The sequence below is a fragment of the Papilio polytes genome, unplaced genomic scaffold (assembly GCF_000836215.1).
Source record: "Papilio polytes unplaced genomic scaffold, Ppol_1.0 DF821388.1, whole genome shotgun sequence".
NCBI lineage: Eukaryota > Metazoa > Arthropoda > Insecta > Lepidoptera > Papilionidae > Papilio > Papilio polytes.
Genome location: NW_013527816.1, coordinates 337,605 through 357,161, shown reverse-complemented (window position 1 = coordinate 357,161; position 19,557 = coordinate 337,605). Strand labels below are relative to the sequence as shown.

Below are 19,557 nucleotides of genomic sequence, written 5' to 3'. Positions count from 1 at the left end.
TCTGAACCGAAACACGTATTAATATATCTCATTAGTAGCGAGAAAGATAGAATAAATGGTTTTCTATTCATATGCATATAATTATAACCAAACAACAACGTTTAAGGTCACTGGAGTATTAATTAAAATGAGGGACATAGTTAATGTGCGTATTGACTCGGAATTACTGGTTCATTGCCTCTGATATCGACAGTGAACTTCATTGAGTTAGTGTATTCGAAAATGTAAGCTATTGTCTTCTGCTAAATATTACACTAAAAGGTAAACACATTATCATCTACACTATCAACGGACATGTTTCCTCACCAACTTCATCATCGTAACATCATAATCTTACTTCATCATCATTATAATATCATTGTTATTATTATCAATTTAACCTATTTATATCCACCTACATACATGGATAGCGTTGCACAAAGAATCATTAATTAGGTCATTGTAATTTGTAAATAAAGAAATAATTTAATGATAGAAGTTACGGAAATAGTCCTATAAAAATACTTATGTAAACCTTAAAATAAAAATACCTTAGAATTAATTCTACAACAACTATTTTAATGGGACAAATTTGGTTACGGTTATATTTTAGCTAAAGCTTGCTCGACCAATTATTCGTAGCCGATGTCTATTTGTCGTTACTATAAGTGCTACGCCTGAGCTACGCCGTATCGATCGCAGAATCGGTACTGGCTGAGAAATTCATTCTGATTCAATTAAAATCAGCAAAGCTAAATCTTTGTGAATTAACATTGTGCGATCGCCTTTGAATCGGACTGAAAAATGTTAAAAGGATTACTTAAGAACTAATCACTTTTGTTTCAAATACTTAGCTAGTAAGTAGAAATGTTGGTTTTTAGCGTATGATAATTTAATGTTGTATTTAAAGCTGGAATTTTTAAACCAATAGTTAAACGTTATCACCTGATTGCTAAGTACTAAAATATTGGTCATGTTTATACTTGTATTACGTATATTAATTACTTTTAGTGAATGATACGTAGCCTTTTTTTATTTTTATTTTCAATCTAAACCATTTATTTGCTTTCAGTAAATTAATCTCATCATCATCTTCTTTCTTATCCTATTCCCTTATGGTCGATGCAACAGGTTTTTGTCCTCCACCTAACTCTTTCAGACGTCATCTCAATCACTCCCCTCTTGGTTTTGTCACCTTTTACGAAATCCTACTTCAGAATAAGAAAATCAATCCATCTCAAGGAAATTCCCTTCGACGTTTTATTAAAAGGAGCAATATTCGACATTAAAAAAAGAAACAAAAAAAATCAAATTAGTGTCAAGTTTACTTAATTCTACATCATCCACTTGCCCTTATCGCTCATGGAGGGTCGGCACAGTATGTGCTGATCTTCCATGTATATCTATCAGCCGTTATATCTGGATCCACTCCTTTCTTAATCCTATTTCACACAATCCATCCATACTTTCTTCGGTCTTCCTCTACCTTTGTAGGCATCCATATTCAATCTTAACACTTTCTGGTTTATGTTTTTTTTTGTAATATAAGGTGGTAAACGAGCAAGCGGCCACCTGAATTCACCGAAATGGAAAGCGACCGCTGCCCATAAACATCCGCAATTGCAGACGCTCATAAAGAGGAAATTTTACTATACGTCTCCTCCACCATCAAAGACACTTTTCCTTCCCACCCTGTCCTATTAAGAAAAGGGAAAGGGACTAAAATTAAGCCTCAGGCACCACATTCATCCGACGAAACGCGGAATTTCTTCCACTTCACGCCTGTTTTCTGTATGGTCGTGGTATTGCACGTTGATGTTAAAGCGGGCTCTACCACTGTTAAATGTCCCTATCGTTTACTTAATTCTACATCTAATCTAAATGCACGAACTAGTGTAAGTCCCAGACTATCCATTAGCCCATCGAGAGTTTGAGCAAGTTCAAAATTGACGCACTAAAAGCTGGAACATATAATGTAATATTCAGGAATTTTTAATCACATCATTCAAATCTAAGACGAATTCGCTCGAATTTCGTCTTAGATTTGAACACTAGTCAATTGATTACGACAATTACCTACTCTTTTTAAATATATCACCAACTATAATTAAGTGAGAATCACAATTAAAAAGTTAATTAGTATTGGTAACGTATCTGTTCAATGAATATGTAATTTTATATCGAAAGCAGTAATCAAATGATTAAAAATAATGAATAATATGCTCAACTACGAGTATACATTGTTTTTCATAATCAAATTGAAGCTGAAAATTATTACACTTAAGTCTTAAGTGATTTTATTTGAAACTACCGACCTATTAACAACTTATTCTCTAGTCTGCGAAGTACCAAAACGTATTGTTAACAGTTTGTACTTATAAGTTTTGGCTTCAATGTTAAATATTATTTCCAGACCATATTTGATGAAGCCTGAATTTTCAATACCTCGATCTGATTTCTCAATAACTTTAAGAGTTTTACAAGTATTGAATGGTCTTACAATACTCGAACGTCCGACATTTCCTAAGCGGCTTTATTCTACGTTTCCATGTATCTGATATAGGAAGGCTTATTTTAAGACCTTCCTAGGACTTTTATATCAAGGAACAAGTTCTACTGATTTCTCTTTTATTCAAGTAAGGTTCGATAGAAGAATAAAATTACAATCGCTAGTTTTTAATTCACAAATAATAAAGAGTTACTTTTCACTTTTCATTTCACATTAAATTTACATAATTATATTCTTATTTTCATGAATACGAGCTGTCGGGCGAAAACTTCGTAGTCCAAATTTGTACTACCTGTTACGAGATTTGAACATCACAAAATAAATAAAAAAAACGTAGCCTATCCATGTCAGCTACCTGCCAATAAAAATCCCGACGAAATCGGCCCAACCGTTTCGGAGGCTGTCCGGGACAAACGCTACTTGCGGACAGATACACAGACAGATAGGCAGAAAGACAGACAGACAAAAAAATTTTAAAATTCTATTTTCGTTATCAGCAAAGCAAATACATCATCTTCCCGAAAACTGGTATTTTTCTTTGGATTTCACAAATTTTATTATATGATATAGATTTTAATTTATTACATTGTATTTAGAAATTTTTCCAGTACAATGTGCTTTAAGTAATCATGCCATTCAGGTGGTTTTCGAGTTGTTCGCCTTCGAGACGGTTAAATAAAAAATACTCGAGGTCAAAAGGTTCACCGTGTATAATAGCATTATTCATATAAAAGCCTTTATGAGGGATATTAATGGTCAAAGAGTAGCCATTGTATAGACATTATTACAGACAATACACCTTAATGTGATTTTGACATGTGACGTGATCTTGCCTACATCTAGTCTAACATTAACCTTAGCGCTAAGAAGCTTCATTGTGAACGTGAAACCGAATATCCTTTACTCACCTTACTCGAAGTAAATATTGAAAATGTTCCAACTTTGTGAAAAACAAGAAAGCTCTATATTGTACAGTATCACATATCTGAGAGTTTTGATTGAGACGAAGTAGACTCATTATAATTTAATTATTAAAATTAGGGACACATAAAACGGATTTTCTCTTTAATTTAGAATCCACTGTTGGGCGTGATCCTTACTGTTCTGCTGCTTCCTTAATATTGACTAGATTGTCCATCTTGAGTAAGGACTACCACATTCAGTCACGTATATATGTACATACGTATATACATACGTGCTTATATTATAATTCGTTAATATAGTTTTCAGTAGCAGAGCCCTCTTTAACATCTTCGCACGAATGGGTCGGCTCGCCCGGTGCAACACCACGACCGCACAGAAGACAGATGTGAAGTGGAAGCAATTCCGTGTTTCGTCCGATGAGTTTGGAGCCGGGGGCCTAAATTTAGTCTCTTTTCATTTCCACCCGTTCTTAACAGGAAGGGATGGAAACGAAAAGTGAATTTGACGGCGGAGAAGACAGCTTGGAAGGGAAATATCCTCTTTATGTGCGTCTCCTCTTCCGTCTATTAAGGGTAGGTAACGCATCTGCAATAGCGGATATCTATGGGCAGCGGTCGCTCGCCGTTACGAGGAATACAGGTGGCCGCTTGCTCGTTTGCCACCTTATAATACAAAAAAACATACACATAATAACAATGAAGTAGTGAGAATTTATGTAAATGGTTACAAGGGTAAAGAAACCGGAAGGAATGAATTGTTTGTGTGATGAATACACTCCGCTTTGAAGTATGACGGCTGAAATACGAAATTGTAGGACATACTGTGCCTACCTTACGCAAAATAAGGGTATTGAAATTAATTTAAGCATATTGAATATCTTCGAAATATGCATTGCTTAAGTTCCCAGTTTTGTTCAGTTCTTTCCCACTTACCGAGGTTTAATGAAAACGAATTATTTACCTTTAGAAAGGAGGTCGGAGAAGTTGAAATGAGATCGCTTTAATTTTTATTTGCACTGCAGTACGCTGAAAATAATCTTTTCAAAAAGCAGCACGGTAACGTTTAATACAGTTCTATTTATTTCTTCGTAACACTTTTCGGCGACTTATTTTTAACGAAAGATTATTTTTTGTAAGACAGTTTACAAAAATATACTATAAACAAGAACTTCTTTAAGAAATATTAAATAGTAAAGATCGTATTTTTTTTTTCTTCAATGATAAATAATTTAAAATGTCATTTTGTCGACTCTAGCATAGTTATTAAAGCATACTAATGTAAAACATGTGGCCATCCAGCCGACAGACATAGAAATCGGTAATCACGTGCCAGGGAGATTAAGTCGATTTCAAAACAAGGGTGAAATGGGATTGCGAACTCGACGTAGTAACTGCGGATTTGCGTCAACTTTAAAAACTGGAATACTTAGAAATTACATCCGGGCCATAAAGTTTTCTTTAATATTACTTTTTGCGATACTTAGCTTGATTGATATATAGTACAGAATAAACTACAGATAATTAGCTTTGTAAAGAATAAGTAAACTAAAAAGTACCGGGTTTAAGAAATAATAAATTAATGACATCTGAGTTCTGATAAAAGTTTTAAATCACCAGCAATTAATGAAATTCTAATCAAAATTTATTAAACTTGTATTCTTAAAAAATAATATTCAAATAACAATTTGCATACTTCAGAACCAGTTCTTTTATGTTGAATAAAAATGCCTTTGCTTTCGCTACGGCACTTCTAGCGCCAGATGACAAGCAATTTTATTAACACTACTCGTGCAATATTTTCCATTTCACTTGTGAGCATATAATAAAATTTAATTTCCAACTGGCGCTTTGAAATACTAAACCTTGGATGCTTGATGCAATGAATAAGGTTTATCGCACATAGAAGCGAAAGCTAACCAGTACCTTAGCCGATGCAAATCTAATTTAAATGTGATTTTTTGAATTTGTTCCAGTGAACCATTTAGCAGTTTAGCAAACAACAAAAATCTAACTATGTACACTAGTCCCACTTTAATGTTTAAGAGTTATACTCTTCACTTCTTGCTTCCACTGTGCTACATACCTTATACGGATTACGAAAAGTTTATTCAGGGAAGAACAAACAATGCTTCACAGTTAGAGTTTGAACTAATATTTAAATTCCTTTTAAATTCAGTATGAAACTACTGAACTCTGATAGACAAAGGTTTGAATTCCGCAAAAAAATGCACACTTACCGCTTCCATCTTCCGTCGTGTCGTTCTATGATTGCAAATTAAAAAATAAGAAGGCTCTTTGCCTTGTTTATTACCATCGTCTTCTATAGCTTTCCCTTACTTTTGACCTATTTGAAAGATGGCTTACTTTTTTTTTAAACACTTCGTTGTAATATTATTATAGATTATTTTTCTAAATATCAATGTCCAATTTACTTACCTTACTTGTAGTCTATATAACCAATAAGTTTGTATTTGTAATTATATAATACTTATAGGTCAGCTGCAACCCGAGCGACGTCAGGTATCAGGTATAATAGTAAAAATTACATCATTTTTGGAATTTATAGCTGGAACAAAGAACAATATGTAAAAAGTTATATGTATTGAACTGACAGACCACAAAACCGATTATCCGTATAAAAAAGAAAGAGATTAGTGACTATTATTATGAGGGAAATATAAAAAATATCACAAAGGCCATTTTGTTTGGTATAAGACTCCTTTGCCACTGAACAATAAGTAGCCCTCCTCTCTATTATACCATTCAGTGAGCTCTAGTGAAAATGGTGCATACTTCAATGGCATAAATAGCACTCGCTCGGCAATTAGCGCCAGTGGAAAAGCAGTCTATGGTGATGTGTTGCAGTTGGAATGTTTTCGTTTGCCGCGCTCCATTTTTTTGTAACTTGATATCGCGCAAAACAACTTATGCAATTACAAAGTGTTTACTGTAAATGTACAAATTGATACGTTATCATTATTTAATGATGTATTGATTATACAGCATTCTTTGTGTCGTATTTTTTCGCAATAGTACGTCCTCAATAAACTCCACGTTAACTGTGTTTTCATTGCCACAAAAAAAAGGAAATATGTATTGTTTAAAGTCATTGTTCATAGTAAGCGGTTGGTTATACTAAAGTTAATTTCACGCCTGTTTTTAAACAGTAAAAATTACGCTCTTGTGCGCCATCTAACGTGGAATAGCGATAATTTTATGATGTCACCTCTTACCGCTTGACAATGGAAAAGTGTTGTTTAGTGTGAGAATTTTTAAATGCGCCATCTAGTATCACGTAGTGAAACTAAATATTTCATTATCTTTAGTAACCCTTTTTTTTGATCTTATTTATCCTTAAATCCGTATACTTTTCTGTAGCCTCATAAATACCATGGGGATAACTTTTATAATTAAAATAGAAAATAAACCAGAGGTAAAAAAATAAAACAACCCATATTGGAATCGTGTATTTATTAAAATTTTAATGCGTCCTATTTATCAGAATGTGCGCTTTTTATTCTCAATCTACACCATCAAGAGAAACTGACAACTGTTTTCTAAAGACACGAAGTGACGACAGAACACACAATCCTATTCTTAAACCAAACATTACATTAATTTTAATTTTAGTTTATACCGAATATTTAAATTATAAAGTTTTGTTAAAATATAAAGAATTTTTATATAATAATACTCAAAACCAAATGAGCATCAAAGAGAAAATGCTATAATTTATTATTTAAATGTCACCTTTGACACCTTGACTATTTTGTTAAAGAGATATAATTAGAAACTACGTTAATTTATAATATACACTTATCACCAAAACTGAATAAAATTGTCAGCTTTAAACTTTAAAGGTTTTTTATATTTGCAATTTCTATTTTTTAAATATTCAGCTGAATTATCGGAGATTCCGTGCAATAGAACTAGAAATAACAAAAAAAAAACTTAATGTTACAATTAAAAAACGAAAAACATTGGAATATCCGCGTCCATACTTTAAACATTTAAAAGTATTTTGTTCCATAACTGAGATTGCAATGAGATTTGTACTCATGGCATCTCACACATTCTCATTGAAAGAACAGAGACAGCATGCGTCATACAAATGCCACTACAAATGAAACCCAGAGTAAAGTAAACACGTTTAAAATAAAATGGACATAATGTTAGAAAATAAGCAAAAATAAAACATGATCATATTAACATAATTTTGATATTTAAGAGATTGATGTTTTATTTATTTCTTTAAATAGAATAAGCATTTTGTATTGTACAAGTCCCAAGAAATCATCAATCCTATTAACTTATTTACAGAAAAACAATTATTTTGATATAAAACGTATATTATTTTATTAAAAAAAATTGTATATAAAAATTGTTTAAACTCATGATGTTAACTATCGAAATTTCGATACAAATAAATTCATTGCTATGTAGAGACGATGCAACTAAGTTACAATTACAATTACCACGTCTTCAATGTAACTCCTAATGAGAATTAGGATTTAAGTTATAAAATTTTAAGTACGTCTGAATAAGAATACACAATAAGGTAACTTGTTATGAAGCATATAAAATATATCTATACTAATATTATAAAGAGGAAAACTTTGTATTTTTGTATGTATTGAAATAACTCAAAAACTACTGGGCTGATTTTAATTTTTTTCACCATTAGAAAGGTAATTTTATTTAATAAAAATATATCTGATAACATCCATAATGATAGAAAGTGTTACTTAAATATTTATATAGTAAATGTAAATAACAATTGATTTTTTTTACCAACTTATCTCCAATATTGTAAATTTAAATTATAGAAAACCGCATAAAACAGTTTATGAATGGTCTAGATAATAATCAATTGATTTTTTTAAATATTCTTACATGCAATGTATTTTTTACAATAGTTCATATGGCTTGATTATTACGTTAACAGCAAAATATTTAGGTTTAATTAAAAAATATTGCTTCCGTATCTTACAAAAGCTTATATCGTATACTCGTGTAAGAAATATATATAAATATCTTGAATACATTGAAATAAATTGATATAATTATATTAAAAATATAACAATATACTTATGGATGACATAAACGAAAGTTGAATATAATGAATCAACAAAACTCAATATATTATTTCTTGTATAAATATTATTAATGATATATTTGAATTAACCATGAATATAAAAATATTGCCGTGCGACTTCAATCGCCTTTTATTACATCATCAAATGTGCGTAAAAAAGTAGTTTCATATTTTTCCGCAATATTGCAAAGGTTTTTATATTTCTGGTCAAGATATAAATACAGTGGCAATAATTGTTTTATTATAACATATGTTACGTAACTATATAAAAAAAATTACAAAACATTTAACGGACATAAAAACAAAACCGGAAATGTTCAAACATACGTTAAATTTTATTTTTTTTATATAACGGTAAAAATTCATTGAGAAAATTTCTTAGAAATATTCGTAACAAGGTTTTCATCCAAAAAAGTCATTAAAAATGCATCCCGCTTTAGTTATTAAAAAAAATTAATCGAGTTTTAAAGTATTTTGTCTGAGAGCGCGAATCGCGTAGACGTAAACTAAAAAAATAATCTCTTAACCTAATTCTTACAATCACATTGGTTTTTATGTTTTTTCAGTCTCGCTTTCCTCCTTCACTGAATTAACCTCTTGTTCTTGTGCTTTATCGCTGTTTTCATCGGCTTCTTCGATAGACGCATGTTCTTTTTTGGGATGGACATCTGTCCCGCTCCCTCCTGTACGTAACACCATGTAACTGAGCAGGTCAGACAGCGATATTATACCGATCACTTTATCTTCATCGTCAACAACGACAAGACGATGTACCTGTAAAAAAAGAAATCAAATATTTATTCAAAATTACCTTATACTCCCACTATCGAAATACTTAAGTTTAATAGTGTAATTTAATAATTATGAATTTTGATACTTATTCAAAAAATTATTTCATTTTTGTAAAATGTATTGATATTAAGTATCAGCGACATGTATCATGAATGAACAACACTATTTTAGGCAGCCGTAAAGCTCCGTACTTTAGTCACAATTATAGATCATAGATGGCACTATAAGTTCAATGTTTTAATAAAAAATGAAACATTTTTAGTTATTAAAAAACGTACTTCTGCCCTGACAATCCTCTTCATAATATCATATAAAGTCTCATCGAGTTTGCATTTGTAAACTCCTTCGAACCATTCATTTCTGTGTTTGTTCGCCTCTTTTATTGTAACGTCCAAGTTATTGTAAGTCCTTTTAGCTGCCAAATTCTGCAAAAAAAAATACATACATCAAAAAAATTCAAATGTAAACAATAACTTGTCAATAAAAAGGTAAATCAGTAAAATTACTGTTTGAATTAAAAAAAAGTTACCAATGTTACTAAACGTTACTAAAGTTACTGATGATCATAAAAGTCCTTATGGGTAGATAACTTACAATAACGTCAAATTTCGCGTAAATATCTTTAAGTCGTCCTTCACTATCAACGACTGGCAGCGCAGACACTCTTCTATTCACGAACTTGTGAAGTGCCTCTATGATCGTAGTGTCTTCTGTCGCTGTCTCTATATTATCCATTGTACCGATGTCAAGGTCGCGAACCAAACTATTCACGTATCTCGGCTTCGGTAGTTCATTGATCTGAATATACATATACTTAATGTTATTTTAAATAAAAAATCATATTAATCATACTAATATTATAAATGCGTAAGTTTAGATGGATGGATGGATGGATGGATGTTTGTTACGAGTTTGTAGCCTGTACGGCGGAACAGATTTTGATGGAATTTGGTACACATGTAGAGGTTAGTCTGGAAGAACACATAGGCTACTTTTTATCCCGGAAATAGTTACGGTTCCCGTGGGATGCATTAATTTCGTATTTTGATGTTTACTCGATAATTCTGCAACGGTTCAACGTATTGAAATTTGGTACAGATATAAAATAAAGTCTGGAGTACACATGGGATAAGGTTCCCCCCGAAAAATGTCCAGTTCCCAAGGGACACGTTATTTACATAGTTCGTCTGTTTTCCAATACCACGCGGACGAAGTCGTGGGCAACAGCTAGTAAACATATATTTTTTAATATAATGTACCCAGGAAAATGTAAAAAAACGCGCCATTTTTTTTTGCATCCATTAGAAAGTGGTAAATAAGTAAGCCTTGTGTAAGCTCTTAACCCAAAATATAATTTTTTGGTTAGGATATAGAATTAAGTAATTGAGGTATGACATTTCATATATTCGACAATAATTTCTCATCTCTGGAATTTCGTTAGCAGTTATTTTAAAAATTAAATTATTTTGGACCCTCCTTTGATAAAAAATAGAACAGACTTTCACCTTCGAAATAGTCTTTACATTAAGAAAAGCTATAGCACAAAACAAAAATTCGCTTGCAAACAATGATTAAAATGAGTAGTTTTTATTTATAAAAGAACGTCCAAACATTTAGCTCCGACGACACCCATTGTTCTTATAAGATAATGGTTCGCAAAAGCCTCGTCTAGTTTTTGAATAACCCTGTTTATTCACTTTAAAAAGATAATACACTCTGTACTGCGGTTATTTGCGTTTGACATTGCAAACGCCTGCAGTTGATTAGTTATTACACTGCGGCGAACCGCAACCGCATATTTCGTTTACAAAGATTATTAAACAACTATAAAGCCTACGGAGTATTAATCCGCCATTAGGCATCTAACACACTGACATAAGAAAGCCAACAAAAAACATTTAGAGCGGGCGCACACTTTTGATTAAAATATCGCATAACAGTTGTGCGATTGTCAATTGTTTCTCAGTAAATTCAGCTGTTTAGTTGTCCATATAAGGTCATAGGAATCAAAACGAGACTAAACAGTTTTGCGATAGTCTACTCAAATGTTAGAAATATTAGACTCAGAATCAAACGAAATACAAAGTACCATATAAATATGATGATATATAAATATGGTATAGCGAAACTAAAACAAAACCAATTTTATTTCGCGTTCATTCTTTGTGACACCTACCATAGTTATTCTGAATAATTCGCTGACTCGATAGTATCACGTTTCGTATATTGTTATACGAGCATTACGATTGACTAACATTACTAAAAATTACTTACGTATAAGAACAGAAATCGGAGTATCCGCTTATGTGTTATGATGTACAACACATCGCCGGTCATAGGATCGATTACTGGCAGACGATGTATTTTATTGTTTATAATAGTGTAAATAGCATCGTATAGAGAATCGTCCGGCGTTATAGAGACGAGCGGCTTGTCAAGATCGTTTAGTAGATCTGAAAATTAAAATAAACAAATAAACAAATAAACAAAAACTCGACAACTTAATTTTAACACATAAATATAAAGCAACGTTAAATACATGTAAAAAACTACGTTCAATAAAAAAAAAACACCATCATCATCATCATCTTCCCCCTTATCCTACCCCCTTAAAGACAGCACAACAAGTTTTTGTCAACCAAATAACTTTATCATCCGTCATATCAGATATTCCTTATTCTTTCCACCCTTTTTTATACGAAAAGGATGCGAAAGGAACGAGGACTTGACGGTGTCGATGACGAATAGGAAGGAAAAAATCATCTTTATGTGCGTCTCCTCCTTTGTCTACTAAGGATAGGTAACGCATCCGCTATTGCGAAGGACTATGGGACTAGCGGTCGCTTCGCCATTTTGGCAGATTCAGGTGGCCGCTTACTCGTTTGCCACCTTATGATATATAAAAAAAATAAAATACAAATATCAAAGTTTTTCTATTTCTAAGTCGTACATACTGCGCCAAGTGTACAAGCTATGGTTCTCTAACTCCTCCATAGCGACGCCGGAGTGCATGTAGTTCATTTGCAAGATCTTAATGAAATCAGTGATCGTAAGCATGCCAACGAATTTTCCCTTCTGACTGTCCCAAAGAGGTGCCGCTCGAACGCCTGTTAACAAAATTCACACTTGTAAAATGTATAAATCTATAAAATACATACGCGGTCATTGTTACCAAAACAAAGTAAAGAGTTACATCTGATCTGAGATGGAATTCTTTTCTTCGGAAGGGCCGAAAATTGTGTTACAAAAACGAGGTACAGTTTTGAAAAACAAAAGCACAACTCGCCATAGCTATTATTCTTGTCTGTTATTATTTCCTGTTTTCCATATTTTTATTTTAAATTGTCAATAACAGTACAAGTCCTAATTCATGTAAAATCGCAATAAATTGGCAAATCAAATGAATAAAGAAAATCATATTTTTAAAGTTTTAGCAACATAAAAAATAAACATTATTTCCATTAAGCAATAATAATAATTAAATACCGATACTAATTATTAACGTAAACATGAATTTCGCTAAGCAAATCTTTCTATAACGAAATAATAAATTTAAAATTAATACTTTGGACATTTCACGCACGTAATTAAAAAAGCGAAATACAATTAAATTACTAGACATTATTTAATCTGCGATGTCTATGAAGATATCAATCTGAAATAAAATCAATTCTTAAAAACTATCGCGTCACAAAAAGCCTCACTTCACACTCATTTAACATTCATTTGACCTGGGTTTTTTTAACTTCTTACAAATTCGCATTGGATCAATCATTGTCGCAAATTTCCATACCAATATAATCGGTACAAACTTATTTACATCGTACGATATTTCGTCTCATGGAAATTCTGAGAACTTGACACATGATACCTTTCTTCTTGTGAAATCATGTTATAAAAATGTATGTTGTCATTTGATGTCTGCAGCGACATTTTAAAAACATTTAGGTACAATGACAGATAGCCACATTTTTTAAACATCATGATGTGAACTGTTCAATATTTTGTCCGCTTTTTACAATGTAGATGGCAGCAGCAGCTTAGCAAAGCGCAGGCGTGTCTCAGCGGCAGAGAAAATTATTTATATAATTACATACACATTTAGGGACGTTTATAATTGATCCATTGTAGTCACAGTCACTGACCATTGCTGACGAGAGCGAAGAACGCCTTCTTCGCGAGGAGCTGGATGTCGAAGACGACGAGCTTGGCGGACGTTGGTATCAAGTCGTAGCACTGGTGGAAACGGAAGAACTTCACGAAGATCTGCGAATCATCTCTCGCTGGAATTACACAAAAAATACGCAATTAATCATTTTTTTAATCAACAAGCTTTCGCTCGTGGTCCTGTCCGCGTGGAATTTAAAAACACAAAAGTTAGTTGCCTATGTGTTCTTCCAGACTATCCTCTACATCGAAACTAAATTTCATTGAAATCCGTTCTGCCGTTTAGGCTACAAACTCTAACAAACATCCATCCATCCATCTAAACATCCGCATTAATAATATTAGTGTGGTAGTTAAAATAATTATTTAATCGCCGATCGATTAATTATTAATAATGAATAGATATTACAAACAAAAAAGATTTGTATTTTTGTACGTATTGAATAACTCAAAAACTACTGGGCGGATTTCAAAAAAAATTTCACCAGTAAAAGGCAACATTTTCAGTGAGTCGCACAGGCTATAACATTTTATTGTTATTTTTTATTTCACGCGGACGAACTCGCGAGCAATAGCTAGTTAATAATAAGAAACGAGAGAGATGTGCTCAGATTGCGCCAAATGGAAGACCGCACTCTATCTATTCCACTGGGTTACAGGCATGAGTGTTGTTTTTATAATTAATTAATGGTTAAATACATAATTAGTTACTAATTATGTCAATTAACAACCAATTAATAATTAATTAACTAATCGATTAATAAATTTCTTAATAAAATATAGATCTCTAAATTATTGTATCCGTCGAAAAGGCCATTACAATCACACTGAGTCAAGTTAATTTCTTAAAACTGTGTATATGAAGGTAATCAGCTTCTACATAAATTAAAGGTATAATTACATAAACAAGTTACATTTTTAAATTTTTAAAAAGTATTTTGATGGTTTGATAAAATTTGTACATTGATAGTGATTCTATGTAAACTGTCAGATAGAACAATATTGAATGATGACCTAAAAAGAACTGATCTATTGTAGACTGCGCTTTATTCTAAAAGTTCTTCAGTGAACGTTTTCACGGCCGGCGCGCGATTCGCATCAGTCCATTAGAAACATATATACCGACGATTTGATGTTTGTTTATTTACGTTCCGCACCTAGCGGCTTGTTACGCAAGTATTGGAGGCCATTCTATGATGTCACAAGGATCCTCGCATGACGTACCGCAGCTCTTACACTAACAATCTTTTCAAAGTGGAAATCAAACAAATTGTTAATTTAGTTTGCATACATAAATAAATATCGCGCACCTAAATTTATAATGGATATGAATAGTAAATAATGTATCACTTGTATTAGTAATGTCGTATCGTTACTATTACCAACTTAACAACCCGTATAAAATGTTTGAAATCGTTTATTCTATACATGATAAATATTGCTATAAAAAACTGATTACTACAATCTTCTGTGCACTTATACAAAGCGACCTAAATATCATTTGGAATCGCACAACAATTATGACGTATGTACGTTTGTCGACGTACGAAGAGAATGAAAACAAACGAGCGGTGTTAGCGTGGGTGAAATAAACATGCCGGCACCTTTGAGGAGCCAATCGTCGAGGAAGGCTTTCCACGCGCGGCCGACCGCTTCGAACTCCTTGATGAGGTCGATCGAATAGACGGACTCCTCGTCTTCGGCGGTGGCGAGGGCGGGATGGTCCGAGAAGTAGTGTAGGCGCAGCATGCGCGGGCTCGGGGCGTCACATCGCCCGCTTGCCGCTTTCACTCACTGTTAATACTACTCGAGGGCGAGCATGGTGTTGCGTGGTGGTGTTCGTGCAAAGTAGCGCGCAACGCCGACGCCGCCGCCGGCACTACTGGCTCGACTCTGGTGCGCAGCCGCACCGACACGTCGAACTAAATATAAAACTTGCCGTCCCGAAATAAATATCGCCGACCAACAGCTGGCCTAACCACAACACGGGTGAAACTCCCAAACACCACAACACTGCTCCCGTAATCATTTCGCCGCAAAAGCAAAACACTACAATATGTTCAATACCTCCAAAATTTATCTAAAGTACCTATAAAACTATCATTCCTATCAACGAATTTATCAAATTATATTGACGACAGTCAACTCTAACAACTTAAATCAATGAGCTTTTTTATATCAAAACAATCACTCTCATTCGAGACGTTCGATAAAAATGCTACGACGACACACATAAAAAATAACAGAAACATCAATAGATTTATTTACTCGTTTAGTGTTTAGATACTATTTGTGTATATTAATAGATGCAGTTTAAATGCGCCTTCAAATTCTATTATAACCTTTAATCCATAACCGCACTATTTCCACAAACGACTGAAGGGGAAAAATATTTTAAAAATTTTAAGCGAGTTTTTTTTTTCATTCACTAATACACGGCTTCCGACTACCAATTAATTTGTACATTGAGTACATACAGATTCGCAACCAGCAAAGGGAATCAAATCAATATTTGTTGAGTCTGTCAATCAAACAACTATATGCCAGTTAGAAATCAGTAAATGTTTGCATTGCTTTCAATATTCAAAAACGTTTCTATGCAGAGATAAACTTTATCACAAAAGTACCTATATTTATTATAATTATAAAATATGCAGTAACACCCATAATAACGTTTAACTTCTAACCAAATAGGTGACTTTAATTAGGGTAGACGCCAGAAGACCTTGCTCACCACCTTTGTTCGCTCGCCCGATGCAATACCACAAACGCAAAGTAGCTGAGCGTGAAGTAAAATCAATTCCGCGTGTCGTCCATTAAGTGTGAGTACCAGAGCGGAGGCTTAATTTAGTCACATTTTCTTCCCACTACTTTTATTATAAGAAAAATATGGAAAGGGGAAGTGTATTTAACCGTGAAGACAGCGGTCATTTCAATCTTAAGGCGAATTCTTGCGACTCCCCGTTCATCGCTACGATAATATAATATAATAATTATAAAAATTGGCATTATTGGCAGCATGGCAGGAGGTTCCTGTCTCTGCACCCTGACCATTGGTTGCGTGGTGCTCTATTTTTTATATAGCCTGTTTTATTTCATTTTTATAAAAATCTTGAAAAATATATTACGAGTAGAAACAAAGTAAGGAATAAAGTTATATCATAATTTAAAAACAAAATTGCAGATTTAGTTCGTAAGCAATTCGGGCACACATCTTGTATACGTACATACGAATTGGTAGCAAAAACATTAATGAAATAAAAATAAAAACAAAAAAAAAGGTCGTACAAGAAATAAATGTCATCAATAGTTCGGAACATCGTTCAATCTATGTCAGATGTTCTATTTATTACGAGACCTAACAGCTTAATATACGCACCGATGCATCTAGGCTAGAAACATTTATAGCCACGTCTGACTACGTCTATACTGTGCAAATCTTACTTGACACTGATACCATACCGTTCTAATTGTTAAGAGATAGATCATAGAGAAAAAAAAGTTAAGGCTAAGCTATAAGGGGCTTGGTCATGATAGTAGGGACTAGAGTCTCGAGTCTTTGAAAAATACAATATACCTACCAACATTATTACGAAATTAAAAAAAAATATGTTACGCCTACAGCAAGGTACTGAAATAATTCTTTAAGAATACATTACAAGCACTAGTATAATGCAATTAAAAATGCAATACACGCCACATCTCACGAAGACATAGATTAAACACGAAAAGTTTCAAAAAGAAAAAATATCTAACTAATGTTAAAGAACGTTTTAATTAAATTTGATAACAAGTTATCGCTCACGATTTACAAATATAAATCTAATGATATATTACTCACTCACATAAAACACCTTCATAGTATCGTAACATCTTTGCCCGCACACAATCAAGACGTTTGGAAAAAAGTCATAGGTTCATTATGAAAAAAATTACGACTCACTGAACAATAAAACACCACTACACCACAATCATGGCAACCGTTAAATTTTATATGACTGACTTGACAATACACAGGCAATGATAAAACTCTCTTATCTTTAGTGATAAAACATTAAAAATACCAATATGATCAATAATGCGTTAATGCAATGTAATACAGCACATTTTTATAATTAGTGGATTACATTTCAAGAGTTGGGTTGAAAAAGTCGATTGATACCGCGAATTTTAACTGTCGTTACACACAATTAAGATCATTGTTGTAATCTTTGGTCATTTCAAAGAAAATGAGAGGTGGCGATATTGCAACTCCGTTGTAACAATACAACTTTGTCTGAGAAAATATACAAATGATACATTTGATATTAAAATATATACTTTATCAACAATAATAGTAAGATACTAACTTGTAACTTGCGTGAATTGGCTAAATGATAAGAAAGAGGGAAGGAAAAGTAGTTGTGAGTGGAAAAAACTAACTTTTTTATATTATAAGATGGCAAAACGAGCATGCGACTACCTGAAGTAAACGCTGCCCATAGACATCCGCTATTGCAGATAAGCCTACTTTTAAGCGACGGAAAATAAGTTTTTAGACTTAAAACGCTAGTTAATTAGTAATTGAAATTACTGTCACTTCTAAATACACTTACTTGCGCCACTGGGATCCAATTTTTCTATAAAAGGGTCTGCCACGGGTAACTGCAAATAATAAACAACATTTAATAAGGTAGCGTTTTAGTAAATTCTATCGTCCTGAAACATGCTGAAAAAATTTAAATGTATATATTTTCATTTTCCTTTCATCTATACTAATATTTTAAAGAAGAAAGATTTATATTTTTGTATGTATTAAAATGACTCAAAAACTACTGGGACGATTTTAAAAATTCTTTCACGGTTAGAAAGATAATTTATCTAAGAGTAGCTACATTTTTTTATCAATTTTAGTTTCACATGGATCAAGGTGTGAGCTACGGCTAGTAAATAATTAGAGAAATAAAACAAAACTTAATCTGACTGATAATCTATTTATCCAGATTAACAATGTTATCAAACTATAAATAACCACATCTCCTGCATTTACGTGAAGTAATAAACTCAACACGATAAGTTTCAATTAGAAACTTTAAAGTTCGATTTATTCCACTTGCAAACACCGTTTTTAAATTAAACCTTTTAGAATAAAAAGTAATAAACAGATTGGACGCTGAATATTAAATGTGTCCGTCCTGGGTATAATATAATACTTTTAAGGTAAACTTCTGTGCTTAATAACTTCGGAAGTCAAGATTTTAGTAATTCAAATGTGTAGCTCAGTAAGTGTTCTATATTGAAGATAACTCACCCCCCTCGCGTCTCGGAACAGCATCGCGGCGCGTTCTGGGTCAATGAGTGCATTGGAGCCGCGATGACGACCTGGTCGAGAACAATTATCAAGTGAAGAACGTCTTTTTGCAGCCTCCTGAGCCCTCTCTCGGCGTAATTCCACACCTGTTAACAAAGAAAAGGTACCAGGTCAAGCGACAGTTTACTTGTAATAAAGTGAGATACTCGTATACAAACTTAAGGTGCACATAATTCAGTGACGAATGCGGAATAAAAAATAAGATAAAAGTAAGTAAAAGGAATTTTACTACACATGGTAGTTAGATTAGTTCAAAATAAACGTCAAGGTTTTCGAATAGTAAACTCCGTCTTAATCCCATTATCGGCTATCAGAAACCTATTCGTGACATATTTTGGTCGCGTATTTTACCGAACTGTATATACATTCAGGTGCAATTAAGTTTTAAGGAGTTGAAATCATTCAATTTATGTGACGTTTGTTATACATTTTTGTAATGTACTGTGCATTATACATTACATGCTTTGTAAATGTATAATAAATTTACAGTTGTATTTTTTCTCCAGAAATTTGTACAAATGTTCGATTTCAAAAATACTCGTATGTATTCAGGATTTCTCCAATAACGCATTCATCGTCGGAAACCAAAGTATGGTAATGGCAGAGAATAAATTTATTTAGCAAACTCTTTCATATTAATGTATTCGGTTTATGTACACTGAAACTGTTCTAGATAAAGTTTGATAGTTGTAAAGGTGTAAAAAGATTTAGACTTGATTATGAAAGTAACATAGGAACATTT

General features: G+C 32.8%; 1 protein-coding gene across 4 annotated transcripts in view; it reads right to left on the bottom strand.

Moving 5' to 3' along the window:
• Nucleotides 1-6,867: 6,867 nt before the first annotated feature.
• Nucleotides 6,868-19,557, bottom strand: part of LOC106109011 — a 40,772-nt gene continuing 28,082 nt past the window's right edge. For all 4 annotated transcript variants that reach the window (XM_013290404.1, XM_013290401.1, XM_013290402.1 and 1 more), the window contains exons 10-17: nucleotides 18,756-18,901; nucleotides 18,061-18,109; nucleotides 13,444-13,581; nucleotides 12,253-12,405; nucleotides 11,573-11,751; nucleotides 9,893-10,096; nucleotides 9,577-9,723; nucleotides 6,868-9,280 (exon numbers count right to left, since the gene is read on the bottom strand). In XM_013290404.1, coding sequence (XP_013145858.1) covers nucleotides 9,059-9,280; nucleotides 9,577-9,723; nucleotides 9,893-10,096; nucleotides 11,573-11,751; nucleotides 12,253-12,405; nucleotides 13,444-13,581; nucleotides 18,061-18,109; nucleotides 18,756-18,901 — 1,238 coding nt within the window. In that variant the 3' untranslated portion in view covers nucleotides 6,868-9,058. The remainder of the gene's footprint in view (nucleotides 9,281-9,576; nucleotides 9,724-9,892; nucleotides 10,097-11,572; nucleotides 11,752-12,252; nucleotides 12,406-13,443; nucleotides 13,582-18,060; nucleotides 18,110-18,755; nucleotides 18,902-19,557) is intronic.